General features: G+C 39.6%; 1 protein-coding gene across 3 annotated transcripts in view; it reads right to left on the bottom strand.

The window, feature by feature from the left end:
* borcs5 (BLOC-1 related complex subunit 5) overlaps positions 1-12,960 on the bottom strand; it is an 89,362-nt gene that overhangs the window by 65,195 nt on the left and 11,207 nt on the right. For all 3 annotated transcript variants that reach the window (XM_043709463.1, XM_043709462.1, XM_043709461.1), the window contains 2 exons: positions 8,917-9,007; positions 7,371-7,517 (listed from right to left, as the gene is read on the bottom strand). In XM_043709463.1, the coding sequence (XP_043565398.1) occupies positions 7,371-7,517; positions 8,917-8,971 (202 nt within the window). In that variant the 5' untranslated portion in view covers positions 8,972-9,007. The remainder of the gene's footprint in view (positions 1-7,370; positions 7,518-8,916; positions 9,008-12,960) is intronic.

The following is a 12,960-nucleotide window of genomic DNA, read 5'->3' as shown; positions in this document are numbered from 1 at the left end:
TGTGTCTTTCACTGTGTCTCACATCTGCACACACACACACCATGGGTGCTGGGGAAAAAATAAGCACTACCACACTTAGGTGGTAGTGTGGGGGTTAAAAAAAGGAAAAAAATGAAAAAAAAAGAATAAAAAGAAAAAAATATAAACAGAAGTAGGATGTTCACCGGTGATTTCACAATTGTCAGTACCATTTGTAGAATTCAACTGAAGTAGTCGGTGTCCATTTGCATCATGATCTGGACAACGTCCAGTGGTGTGACTGTTACTGATCACTCTAGTGCAACGCAATGACCATTTCTATGTCTTCTGTATATTTAATAGCATTACTATCATCAAGTGAATCGTCTGCTATCTTCATTCTTGGGCTTTACCATTGACCAGAAACTGAACTCGAAACAGTAGTATAGATACAGTGGCTACAGTCAGCAGCTGAGAATTCACCGAAGTTTGTTAGTAACCTCCAAAGTCAGGAGCATGACGAAACATATCCACATGGATAAATGCAATTCTAACAACACTTGAGACCACTCAGGACAAGACAGCCATCCACCATCTTAAACTTTCACACCCTACAGCAACACCATATATTGCAGCAGTGCACTGCATCAACACCACACACGAAAGCATCTCTTACTAGAACCTTCCAGATCTGTGACCTCCATTATCCAAACATACAAGAGAATCAGATCCGTAGGAACACTGCCACCTACACTCTGATTGGGAACTGTATTGCCCTTATTTTTCTATCATTAGATCAATATCCTGAAACTCCTTTCCTCACAACACGGTCAGTGTACATATACTACATGGACTATAGCAATTCAAAAAGGCAGCGCACCTCCATCTTCTGAAGGACAATTAGACCTGGGCAATAAATGATGGCTTTGTAACAATGCAACCATTCCAACAATAAAAAAAAAATGAATCCCAGGTTCAGTATCAACACTCTGCAATAAAAGGATCATATAAAAGAACTACTCCATTATTTAGTCTCCTTTTCAGTCATTTCCAACACAATCAACATACATTTTTCCAATCAACATTTTCTCGTGTTTAGTTGTACCAGCAAATGCTAACTTATATTAGAAACCATTACAACATTCAAAGTATGTGGATTGTGGATACGAGAATGAACTAATGAGGCCTCTCTCACAGTGGCTGCGTGTAGCAACAACAATCCAGCTGATAAAACATCACAGTTTCCTTAAAGCACTCATTAAGGCATCCTTTCTGTAACATTCTCTCCTTTAAAATGTATTACTTGGCTGGCCAGGGTGCCAAAAATCACATTTTAGTAAAAGTTCCACAGTTCTATTTTTGCACTTTCAATTTGCATAAATATGACCTGGTGAGATTTCTGATGATTTCCTTTGATTTCAATCAGCCCAACCACTTTAAACTTCATAAAGTGGAGAAAGCTCAAGGTTTCCCTCTGTCGGCTGTAACAATGCACAATAGCTTATTGCAGTACCTAACTAAGAATTTATTGTTCCAAATTTTCAGTCTCATCGTAAACAGTTTCCAATAGCTGGCAGATTAAAATTCAATTCATTGAAAATACAAACAGAACAATGGAAATGTGTCAGCCTAATGTTTTGGAGTCAATTATTTTTCTAACAACTTGTCGTGCTCAGCAAAGCAGATCAGACCAATAACTTCTATTAGTCTTTTCAAGTGCATTTTCAATTGTCACCTGAAAACAAGAACAGCAGCATCCTTCTCTCCTCAAACAGACAACCTTTCAGAATCCTAACTCATATTAATTATCGAGACTGCCAATGCATTAAGTGTGGTGAATTGGTTAAACTTCATTGTTTCTCAATTGTTGGCCTAAATCATAGTCCACAATGTTGACTAAAAAGTACAAAGTCAGACTGATTAAACATCAAAATAAAGATTTACCTTAAAATAAAAATGAATCTGTAGTCACTTGATGTTTCAATTTCAAATTTCCAATGTGGAAATGCAGTAGTTCCAGAGAGAGGAAAGAAAGGTTAACATTTCAGGTCAATGACATTTCATCTGTGCTTCTTCACCATCTGCCGCACCCCAAAACAATAATAACACAGACCTTGAAAAATATGTTGATCCAACACTAAACTATGCCACTTGGCAGAGAGAACCTGTTCTCTGATGGAACAAAATTTTCTCTAATTCCCCACATTTGCCATAAAATAATTGAATTAGGTGTGGGAACTTCACCTGCATTTCTGTAGAAGTATACAGAAATTCAAATCCTACTCACATCTCCTCTCAAAGGTTCTTTTTCTGCTCCATTGATGAATGCATGCGTCACTTCCTGTCCTTATCCTGAGCTAAACAGTTCTATCAATTTTGCTTTGAAATTTAATGTGTTAAAAAGGGTATGGATGAAAGCACAAAACCATCAGAAACAACAACTCTTCAGAGGCACTCCTTGACATTCAGTGTTTCGAGCAGAATGTTTAACAAAGACTCTCAGTAATAGTTTTTGCGAATGACAGCAATATGACACATACAAACTGAAGAAGGTTTGCCAATAACTCAGCAATATACTATTGCCATATTATTAATTTAAACTCAGTTTTCCAGATAAAACCCACTATAAGTGCAATGCCCTTGTTTCATCAGCTTAACTTATCCCCCTGTAACTCCAGCAGTAACATCACCACCTCTCATCAAAAAATAAATCATTTTTTCCACCATTCTGGGAGCAATAATCATCGTTAATCCAGGTATTTTAAATCAAGCTGCTCAGTCTTGTAATGGCACATCTTTGGAGTAGGTGGGACTTGAATCCAAGGTGGGAACTTCTGTTATAGTTATTGCAGGTACTTTTAGTCAACTTTAGAGATTTTAGTTCAACACCTGGTCTTAGTGGAATCTGAGCCCATGCCTCCTGATCCAGAAGTAGAAACACTAACACTACACAGCAAGAGCACCATTTTTATTTCATCTTTTAATGTTTCTGACAAGTGATAAGGTGAGTTGCTTGCTAGATAGTTGCCAATTAAAAGGGAATTATTGCTTGTGTCTCTTTTATATAACATTTTTCTAATCAACCTGTTTAAAGATGTTATTACACACTTCTGAAGCAGGTGGTATTTTGAACCCAGGCCTCCTGGTTCAGAGGGAGGAACACTACTACTGTGCCAAAAGAGCCCCATTCATTCTTATTCCAACATTAATTGTTAGTTGTAGCCAGCTATGTTAATCAGCTATGTCCAACTGATATTATGCATTGTACATGTCATTCCATGTTTTAGGGAGGGCAAAAGTAGAAAACTTGGGAATTACAGATCAATTAGCCTAAATCGGTAGTGGGGACATGCTAGAATCTATAATCAAGTGAAAATCTTGAAAATTTTCAGTTAAATCAGGAAGAGCCTGCAGATTCATGACCGGTATCTCATGCCTTATTAACCTCGCTGAAATTTCTTTAGATAGGGGCATGGGAAATCTGTAGATGCTGTTTATATAGACTTTGATAAAGGCATTTGATAAAAGCCCCACATAAGAGGCTGTTAATTAATTAAATAATTAAGGTAGAAGCCCACAGAATGGAAATAAAATTATTATTGTGGCTGGGAAATTGGTCGAGTCGCAGGTAACAAAAGGTAGGAATAATAATAATAATAATAATAATAATAATAATAATAATAATAATAGGTAGGTCCAGAAAGTGGCAGGATGTGACCACTGGTGTCCCACAAACATCTGTGGTAGGGCATCAATTATTCTCATTATGACATAGAAAATCATATCCAAATTTGCTGATGTCAAAGTTAAACAATGTACATGATTGCATAAAACTACAAAATCAATATGGATAGACTAAAGTGAATGGGCAAAACTGTAGCAGATGGAGTTCAATGTACTAAAGTGTGAGGTTATCCATTTTGGACTGAGAAGAAGGATAAATAAAGGGTAATTTCTGGATGGTGTCAAAGTAAATACAGTGGATTTCTGAAGAGACTTGGTGTTCAGGTGCAAGATCTTAAAAATGTCATTGACAGGTGCAGCAAATCATCAAGAAAGCTAATGGAATGTTGGCTTTTATACCTAGAGGCCTGGAGTTCAAGAATGCAGAAGTAATACTGCTGTTATACAAAACCCTGTTTACACCTCAGGGAGTACTGTGAGCAGACCTGGGTACCACACCTTAGGAAGAATATATTGCCCTTGGAGGGAGTACAAGATACACTGCAGATAATCAAAAATCCTCAGATAGCACTTCCCAATTTCCAAGCAACTCACCATCCTAACTCGGAAATATTTCAGTGATGCTTCACAGTTGCTGGACCAAAGTCCTGCAATTACCTCTTCAAGGGCATTGTGGTCAACCTATAGCATGTGGACTGCAGTGGTTCAACAAGGCGGGGGGGGGGAGCGGGGTGCGGTGTTGGAGCTAGATGGTTGGAATTCTCTTCATACATGGAAGTTGATGCTACATCAGTTACTAATTTTAAATCTGAGATTGCTAATTTTTTATTTAACAAAGATATTAAGGGATATGGGCCAAAGGCAGATATAGATCAGCCATGATCTCATTTGTATGGCAGAACATGCTCAAAGAGCTGAATGGCTTATTCCTGTTCTTAAGTTAATCATGGCCCTAAAAATATTTTCTGGAACGCGAGTGCGCAGATGTTTAATATGTTCAGTTGAAGCTGCTTTTCTCTGCTATTTTCATTAAGGCATTTATTTATTAAAATAAACTTAGATGTTGACACTTGGTGGTATAAGTTTAGGGCCTTCTGTTTTAGAAATTCTATCAAGTGGATCAGTTGGTGAGATTCTTGGTTCTAAGTCAGAAAATTAGTTCCTCTAACTCCAAAATGGACTCAAGTCTTTGGCTCCACAATTAAGTATATTCATGGTTCTGAAACTCTGTTGGCCCATTAATGTACTAAGACTCCTCTCCTCCAGTGTCAGATGTACAGCATGGAAACAAAATCTTTGGTCCAACTCAGCCCAAATTAATCTAATCCCATTTGCCAGGACTTGGCTCATACCCGATTAAACCTTTCCTATTCATCTACCTATCCAGATGCCTTTTTAAAATGTTGTAATTGTACTAGCATCCACCACTTCCTCTGGCAGCTCATTCCATACACACACCATCCTGTCTGAAAAGATTGCCCCTTTGGTCCCTTTTAAATCTTTCCCCTCTCACCGTAAATGTATGCCCTCTAGTTCTGAACTCTCTACGCCAAGGAAAATACATTGTTTATTTACCCTGTCCATGTCCCACATGCACTGAAAATGGGTGCAACATTTAAAATTATGAACAGATGAATTAGAAACAGGAATAGGCCATTCAGCTCCCCTTCCTACTATGCCATTCTAGAAGATAATAATCTGATTTGATTGTGGCATCAAATTCACTTTCTTGGCTGCTCCCATATCTCTTAATCAGCTCATCCTCATTGATAATGTGTTGCAGGTCACGATGAACATGGCGTAGTTTTTCAGCTCCTGGGAAGTACTGGACAACGAAGAGTACCCTGTCGGTTACAGCACGTGTCTGTCTCCTGAGGAGGTCACTACGGTTCCTTGATGTGGCACGTCGGAACTGGCGGTCGTTGAGTTGAGCATTGTACCCCATTCTTATGAGGGCATCCCTGAGTACTTCCAGGTGCCTGCACAACAATCAACAGACAGGAATGTTCCCTCCCAGTTGGAGAACATTTCAGTGGTCCAGGACATTCGACCTTGGACCTTCAGGTGACCATCCTCCAATGCAGACTTCGGGACAGGCAGCAGCAAAGAGAGGCCGAGCAGAGGCTGTTAGCTAAGTTCCATACCCATAGGGAGGGCCTCAACTGGGATTTTGGGTTCATGTCACACTACAGGTAACCACCATTGCACTACACACACACCCTCTCACAGACTTAGACCACTTTACACTCACATTTACACACTCTCTCTCACAGACACTCACAACCCCCCCACCCCAGACACACAGACAGTATCGCCCCATGTCTGCGTGGGTTTCCTCCGGGTGCTCCGGTTTCCTCCCACAGTCCAAAAATGTGCAGGTTAGGTGAATTGGCCGTGCTAAGTTGCCCATAGTGTTAGGGGCAGGGGTAAATGTAGGGGAATGGGTCTGGGTGGGTTGCGCTTCGGCGGGTCAATGAGAACTTGCTGGGCCGAATGGCCTGTTTCCACACTGTAAGTAATCTAAATCAAACCCACATGCACACATACATTTGTCGGGTGAATTTGAATTTGCAGGATTACATTGTACTTTGCAGAAAAACTGCATGAATCCATGTAAGACTCTGTTAACTCACTTTTTAGATTTGAATCAGTCTAAACATTATGGCACAGACAGGGAACACGGGAGCTAACACCTTCAACATATTATCTGGCTGACACCAGTTGTTACTGTTAACCTGAGAGTGTAACTTTTAAAAACAAAATTTTGTGATTTACATATGAAAGAAGTGAAACTATCATGGACATTCTAACAGATGAAATATTCAACAAATAATCAAGGTATTTTTCAATGTATAATTTCAGTTACATCACACTGTAAACTTTTGCTATAAATTCTGTGTCTTACAATTGTGTCCTCCACAATCACTTGATGAAGGAACAGCGCTCTGAAAGCTAGTGCTTCCAATTAAACCTGTTGGACTATAATCTGGTGTTGTGTGATTTTTAACAGAAAAGAACAATTCCCTTCATTGGTCAGAATATTGAGTATAGATGTTGGGATGTCATGTTGCTGCAGTACAGGACATTGGTGAGGCCACATTTAGAACACTACATACAATTCTGATCGCCTTCTACAGGAAAGAAGTTGTTCAACTTGAGGGTGCAGAAAAAATTTACAAAGGATTTTGTCTGGGTTGAAGGGTTTGAACTATTTGGATAAGCTGAATCAACTGGTGCTTTTTCCTTGGAGCGGAGGCTGATGGATGACCTTTATATAATCATGAGGGGCACGGATAGAGCAAATAGCCAAGGTCTTTGTCCTTGGCTAGGGGAGCCCAAAATTACATAGTTTTAAAAGGTGAGGGGGCAACTATTTAAAAAAGTTACTTTTTTTACACAGACTGTAGTGTGTGTATAGAATGAGCAGCCACAGTAAGTGGTGAAGGCTGGTACAATCACAACATTTCAAAGGCATCTGGATGGGTGTATAAATACGAAGGGTTCAGACAGATATGGTGGCAAATAGGACGAGGTCAGATTGGGATGTCTGTCAACACAGACAAGTTGGACCAAAGGGTCTGTTTCTATGCTGTATTACTCTTAGAATTAATATAATTGAATTAGATGGGTCTAAGTGATATCTTTGTGGTCCTAGATATAAATACGAAAAGCAGATGATATTTAACTATTGGATGTTGTCCAAATACATCAAAAGGAACAAGCATTACCTTTGAGCAGAGGTTGAAAAGTAGGAATTTCATGAAGCTTAATAACATCGGGATCATTCCACGTGGTTCGAGCAGGTTGCTGCGTTCCTGTAGCAACAACTATGATATCATCCATTTTAGCTCTTTGCTTTGCTGGCGAATTTGTTGCTGAATAAGAAACAAAAAGACGTGCATCTGATATGCTTTGTAATGTATTAAAAATATGCACACATGTATTAGTAGCCCACAAGAATGAATTTGATCACATTACAATATACTTTGTTATGAAGCCACAAACTCAAAGGCCACCAAAAGTGCAACAGACTTCCATCTGTCATAGCAAAGAGGTAACTACAATAAAAAGGGAAACAAAAGTGAAGAGTAGGAAGATAGACAATAGACAATAGAGAGAAGAGTAAAAGGGGAAACAATAAAGAGAGGGGAGAAACAAACAAGATGAATATTAAAAAGAATATAATAACAGGGAACATGGTAGAGCAAAAACTTAAATGAGTAAGCCAAAAGGAAAACAAAAATCAAGACAGCAACACAAAATAAATCGAACTGGGATGAACAACACAAGCATAAAAATAGTAAACATGGAATAGGAGAAACAAAAAAGGTACAAAACTAAAAATATAGCAAAGTAAAATACTGCTATCACAAGAGACAATTTGAACTTTTGCTTAATGAGATCCACACTGGTATAGATTTGAATAGGTGCAAATATGAAAAAGATTCTGATGACCATTTCACTCAGGTCAGCAACAGAAGGAGAATACAAATGCATCCCACATACTAATTTTCAAAAGTCACATTTTAATTCATTCTGTAATAAAGAAAAACCACACAATTCTAAACATTGGTTTGATGACAAAATCATTGAATTAGTAATCAGGAGACCCAAGCTAATGTTCTGGAGACATGGGTTCAAATCTCACCACTTCAGTTAGTGAAATCTAAATTACATGAATAAATCTGGACTTAAAAAGATATTCGCACGTGACCATGAAGCTGTCAATTGTTGTAAAAATCACTAATGTTGTTCAGGGAAGGAAATCTGCCATTCTTTCCCATTCTGGCCTAAATCAGACTCCAAACCCATTGTAATATGGTCGACTCCTGACTGCCCTCTGGCATACTCAACCATTTCAATCAGTTAAGGCCAATTTGGAATGTGCAATAAATGCTGGTCTTGCCAGCGTTACTCACATTATCCCATGAAACAAAAATCAAACAAAGACTTAACAAAAATGACCAATTTGATCACTTCATTTCCACAGTTAGCAGAACTAACTATTGCACATCACTTGGATATAAAAAGTTACAACTTAGTTCTAAAGCACATTTTGATTGTTAATTTTTTGAGTTGGTCATTGAGCAATTGCAGACAAGGTACCCAATACTTTTATTCTTAAAACATGCCACAGTTGCAGTATTGGAGAATTTGAATTCCATTTCAACATTAAAAAACTAACCCAATATTACTCAATGGCAGGGCACAAGAAATCACTTCCGCTTAACTGAAATGAATGGAGGAAGTCCCAGTGTTTTAACAGTTACTTACCAGAGGCATGACATTCTGGTTGTTTATTATCGTAAGTGCTCTGTTCAGCTCCCATGGTATTGAAGTGTGGCCAGAGTAGCTCAACTCAACCCTGCACAAACCAAATATAGAGTTAGAACAGTAAGTTCTATCTGAACAGCACCTTTAACACAAGTGCTAAAGCATTTGTAAAGACCATTGTAAGATAAAAAAAAATAACACCGAGTCACACAAGAGGACATGAGGTAGGGTGACATATAAAAAAAAAGTCAAAATGGAAGTTTTAAATGGAGCTAATTTATTTTCTCTGCGGGTCCTCTTCCAACCTCCATACATCTCTTCCCCACAAAAAAAAGCTTACTTGCACACCGAGAAGAAAAACGATCTCCAGTCACAGATCCAATGAAAACTTACAGCTAAACAGCATAGTTATTTCCAGGCTTCTGCGCTATTCAATACCCATTGTTGCGATCAGATGAGAGAGTTAATTTTTTAAAAAATCAGAAGAAGGGGTTATAAATTTAAGAAGTAGAACACGGAGATGAGAGTGGAGTAGAGTTTTATTCCCCCTCCACCCCTCAAGAGGGTGGCAAAAACCTGGAACTTATTCATGAAAAATGTCAGAAGTCACATGACACCAGGTTATAGTCCAACAGCTTTAATTAAATTCTCAAGCTTTCGGAGCACTGCTCCTTCATCACGTGAAGTGAAGAGAAGCACACAGGCACAGAATTGATCTATCCGCCGATAAATTCTATGCCTGTGTGCTCCTCTTCACTTCACGTGATGAAGGAGCAGTACTCCAAAAGCTTGAGAATTTAATTAAAGCTGTTGGACTATAACCTGGTGTCATCTGACTTCTGACCTTGTTCACCCTAGTCCAACACCGGCACCTTCACATCATAAATGATGAAAAGTAACATGTGAGCAACATTTAGATATTCACGTACTTTTAAAAAAAAATTTATAGTTACTTTTAATTAATTTTTGTTGAACTCGATTCCACACTGTGGGTTGAGAACTCAACCCCAAGTTGCTAATTCACCATTATAACTACATGACTACCATTACTAATGTTGCAAAATCTACATCAGTTTTTGTTAGAATAGGGCTGAGGGGTGAACTAGTACAAGTAGATCAAATTACGAGAGGCGTGAATAGGGTGAATAGCTGGAGTATTCTTCCCAGGGCAAAAATGTCAAATACCAGGGCATAGCTTTAAAAAGGGGAGAGGTGTGCAATGTACGTTTTTTTTTTAAATACAGGGTAGTAGGACCTTGGAGTGCTGCCAGGGGAGGTAGTAGAAGCAGATACAAAAGCAGCTTTTCAGAGGCATTTGGAAAGACATGAATAGGCAGGGAAGAGGAATATGGACCATATGCAAATCGATGGGATTAGTTTAGAGTGGCATCACGGTTGGCACTGATATGGTGGGTTGACAGCATAGTGCTGGCAAAGCACAGCAGGTCAGGCAGCATCCGAGAAGCAGGAGCATCGACGTTTCATGCATATGCCCTTGTGGTGGGCCACACGGCCTGTTCCTGTGCTGTACTGTTCTACTTTTGTTGCCATAGCCTATACAGTCATGAACCAAAATGGGATTAGTCAGATGTGTGTTTACCACCTGTACTGTAAACATCTGAGTCTACTTTGTTTTAGCCAATAGAGCCATATCACAAGACATTCTTTTAAAAAAAAACACGATTGCACAAGCACTATTACTTAACGACATGCTTCGTAAACGTGTTTTCCACTCTACTTCCTATATTCCCCAATAATTCACCTATAAAGTAGATCAATATTCTAATAATATACTTCTACATGGACCATCTGTATGCCACAGTTCCCTAGTGTGTTCTCCTCAGTTCTTAAATTTAATTTGACTTTCATTTAATACCCTCGTGATGCAGAGGCCTCAGTTCCTTGTTCTGGTTAATTTTTCAATACCTCTACACTAACCAACAAGATTACATCCTTTTTGGATAAGAAACTGAAGCAGGGTGCAGATTTGCATAGCTTCAAATTTGGCAATCTTTCAAATTCTGTTCCTTCACAAAGATTCAAAATCGAGATTAAGCCTCGTCTATATCTTAAACAGTGATGACATTAGGTTTTACTCTGCACCCAGTTCAGGTCCTACTTGTCATTTGAAATGGGCATGTTCTTTCAATAAGATGCAAACCAGAGAGGTCCAAAACCACAACTAAAAACTCTTCCAACACATTCAGATGAAGTGAAACTACAGAACTTTCCCAAGTACCATCCATCTCCACTATGACTTGGCTTTCTCATGCTGACCTTTAAAGTTTCTCAGTTACAATTCATTTTTTGATATGGCTAAGTAAATGAGTTTTTACAATCCTTAAGGGTTATTATTTGAAAACAAAGCATGTACAAATATATGGAGGAGGGCACTGGGTAATTGTACTTTCAGAGAGTCAATGCAAAACAATGGGCTGTACACCTCCTGTGCTGTAATGATGCTGTGAAATACGAGGAGTACACTACTGAGTCCCTCAAGCAAGTTAGGGCAGATTGCATTCGACAAAGTTCCTCATGGTAGACTGATTTGCAAGGTTAGATCACATGGAACGCAGGGAGAACTAGTCATTTGGATACAGAACAGGTTTGAGGATAGAAGATCGAGGGTGGAGGTGGAGAGTTGTTTTTCAAAATGGAGGCATGTGACTAGCAGTGCGCCACAAAGATTGGTGCTGAGTCCACCACATTTTGTCATTTGTACAAATGATTTGGATGTAAAAGTAGGAGATATAGTTAGTAAGTTTGCAGATGACACCAAAATTGGAAGTGTAGTGGACAGCGAACAAGGTTGCCAGGCAGTTAAGTGGGATCTTGATCAGGTGGAACAATGGGCCGAGGAGTCGCAAATGGAGTTTAATTTAGATAAATGCGAGGAGCTGCATTTTGCAAAGGCAAATCTTAGCAGGACTTATACACTTAGTGGTAAGGTCTTAGGGAGTGTTGTTGAACAAAGAGACCTTGGAGTGCAGGTTCATAGCTCGTTGAAAGTAGAGTCGCAGGTAGATAGGATTGTGAAGGCGGCGTTTGGTATGCTTTCCTTTATTGGTCACAGTATTGAGTACAGGAGTTGGGAGGTCATGTTGCAGCTGTACAGGACATTGTAATATTCCAAAAGTGGCCTAACCAATCAATTCTGGTCTCCTTCCTATCAGAAGGATGTTGTGAAGCTTGAAAGGGTTCAGAAAAGATCTATAAAGATGTTGCCAGGGTTGAAGGATTTGAGCTATGGGGACAAGTTAATAGACTGGGGCTGTTTTCCCTGGAGCGTCAGAAACTGAGCAGCGATCTTACAGAGGTTTATAAAATCATGAGGGGCCTGGATAAAGTAAACAGACAAGGTCTTTTCCCTGGGGTGGGGGAGTCCAGAACAAGGGGGCATAGGTTTAGGGTGAGAGGGGAAAGATATAGAAGGGACCTAAGGGGCAACCTCTTCATGAGTGTATGGTATAAGCTGCCAGAGGAAGTAGTAGAGGCTGATATAATTACAACATGTAAAAGGATTTGGTTGGATATATGAATAGGAAGGGTTTAGAGGGACATGGGCCGTGTGCTGGCAAATAGGTTGAGTTAGACCGAAGGGTCTGTTTCCATGTTGTATATCTCTATTGTACAGCAGATCTAGCCACCTTTTCAACAAAAAGTGGGTTTCTGCTTCCATTACACAACGGGCCATTTTTAGATTTAAAAAACAATAATAAGAGAATTGCTGGCTACTATACCAGGGGTAAGTAACGGGGCTCAGGTCTCTGGCACGGAGCCTGTCCCCGTTACTCAGAAGGGAAGGGTGAAGAAGAGCAGAGCAGTAGTAATTGGGGACTCGATAGTTAGGGGCACAGATAGGCGGTTTTGTGGGAACGAGAGAGACTCACGATTGGTATGTTGCCTCCCAGGTGCAAGGGTACGTGATGTCTCTGATCGTGTTTCCCGGGTCCTGGAGGGGGAGGGGGAGCAACCCGAAGTCGTGGTCCACATTGCCACCAACGACATAGGTAGGAGGAGTGCCGAGGATCTTAGACAGGCTTT

Source organism: Chiloscyllium plagiosum, chromosome 19 (assembly GCF_004010195.1).
Source record: "Chiloscyllium plagiosum isolate BGI_BamShark_2017 chromosome 19, ASM401019v2, whole genome shotgun sequence".
Taxonomy (NCBI): Eukaryota; Metazoa; Chordata; class Chondrichthyes; order Orectolobiformes; family Hemiscylliidae; genus Chiloscyllium; species Chiloscyllium plagiosum.
This window is presented reverse-complemented; position numbering and strand designations above follow the sequence as displayed.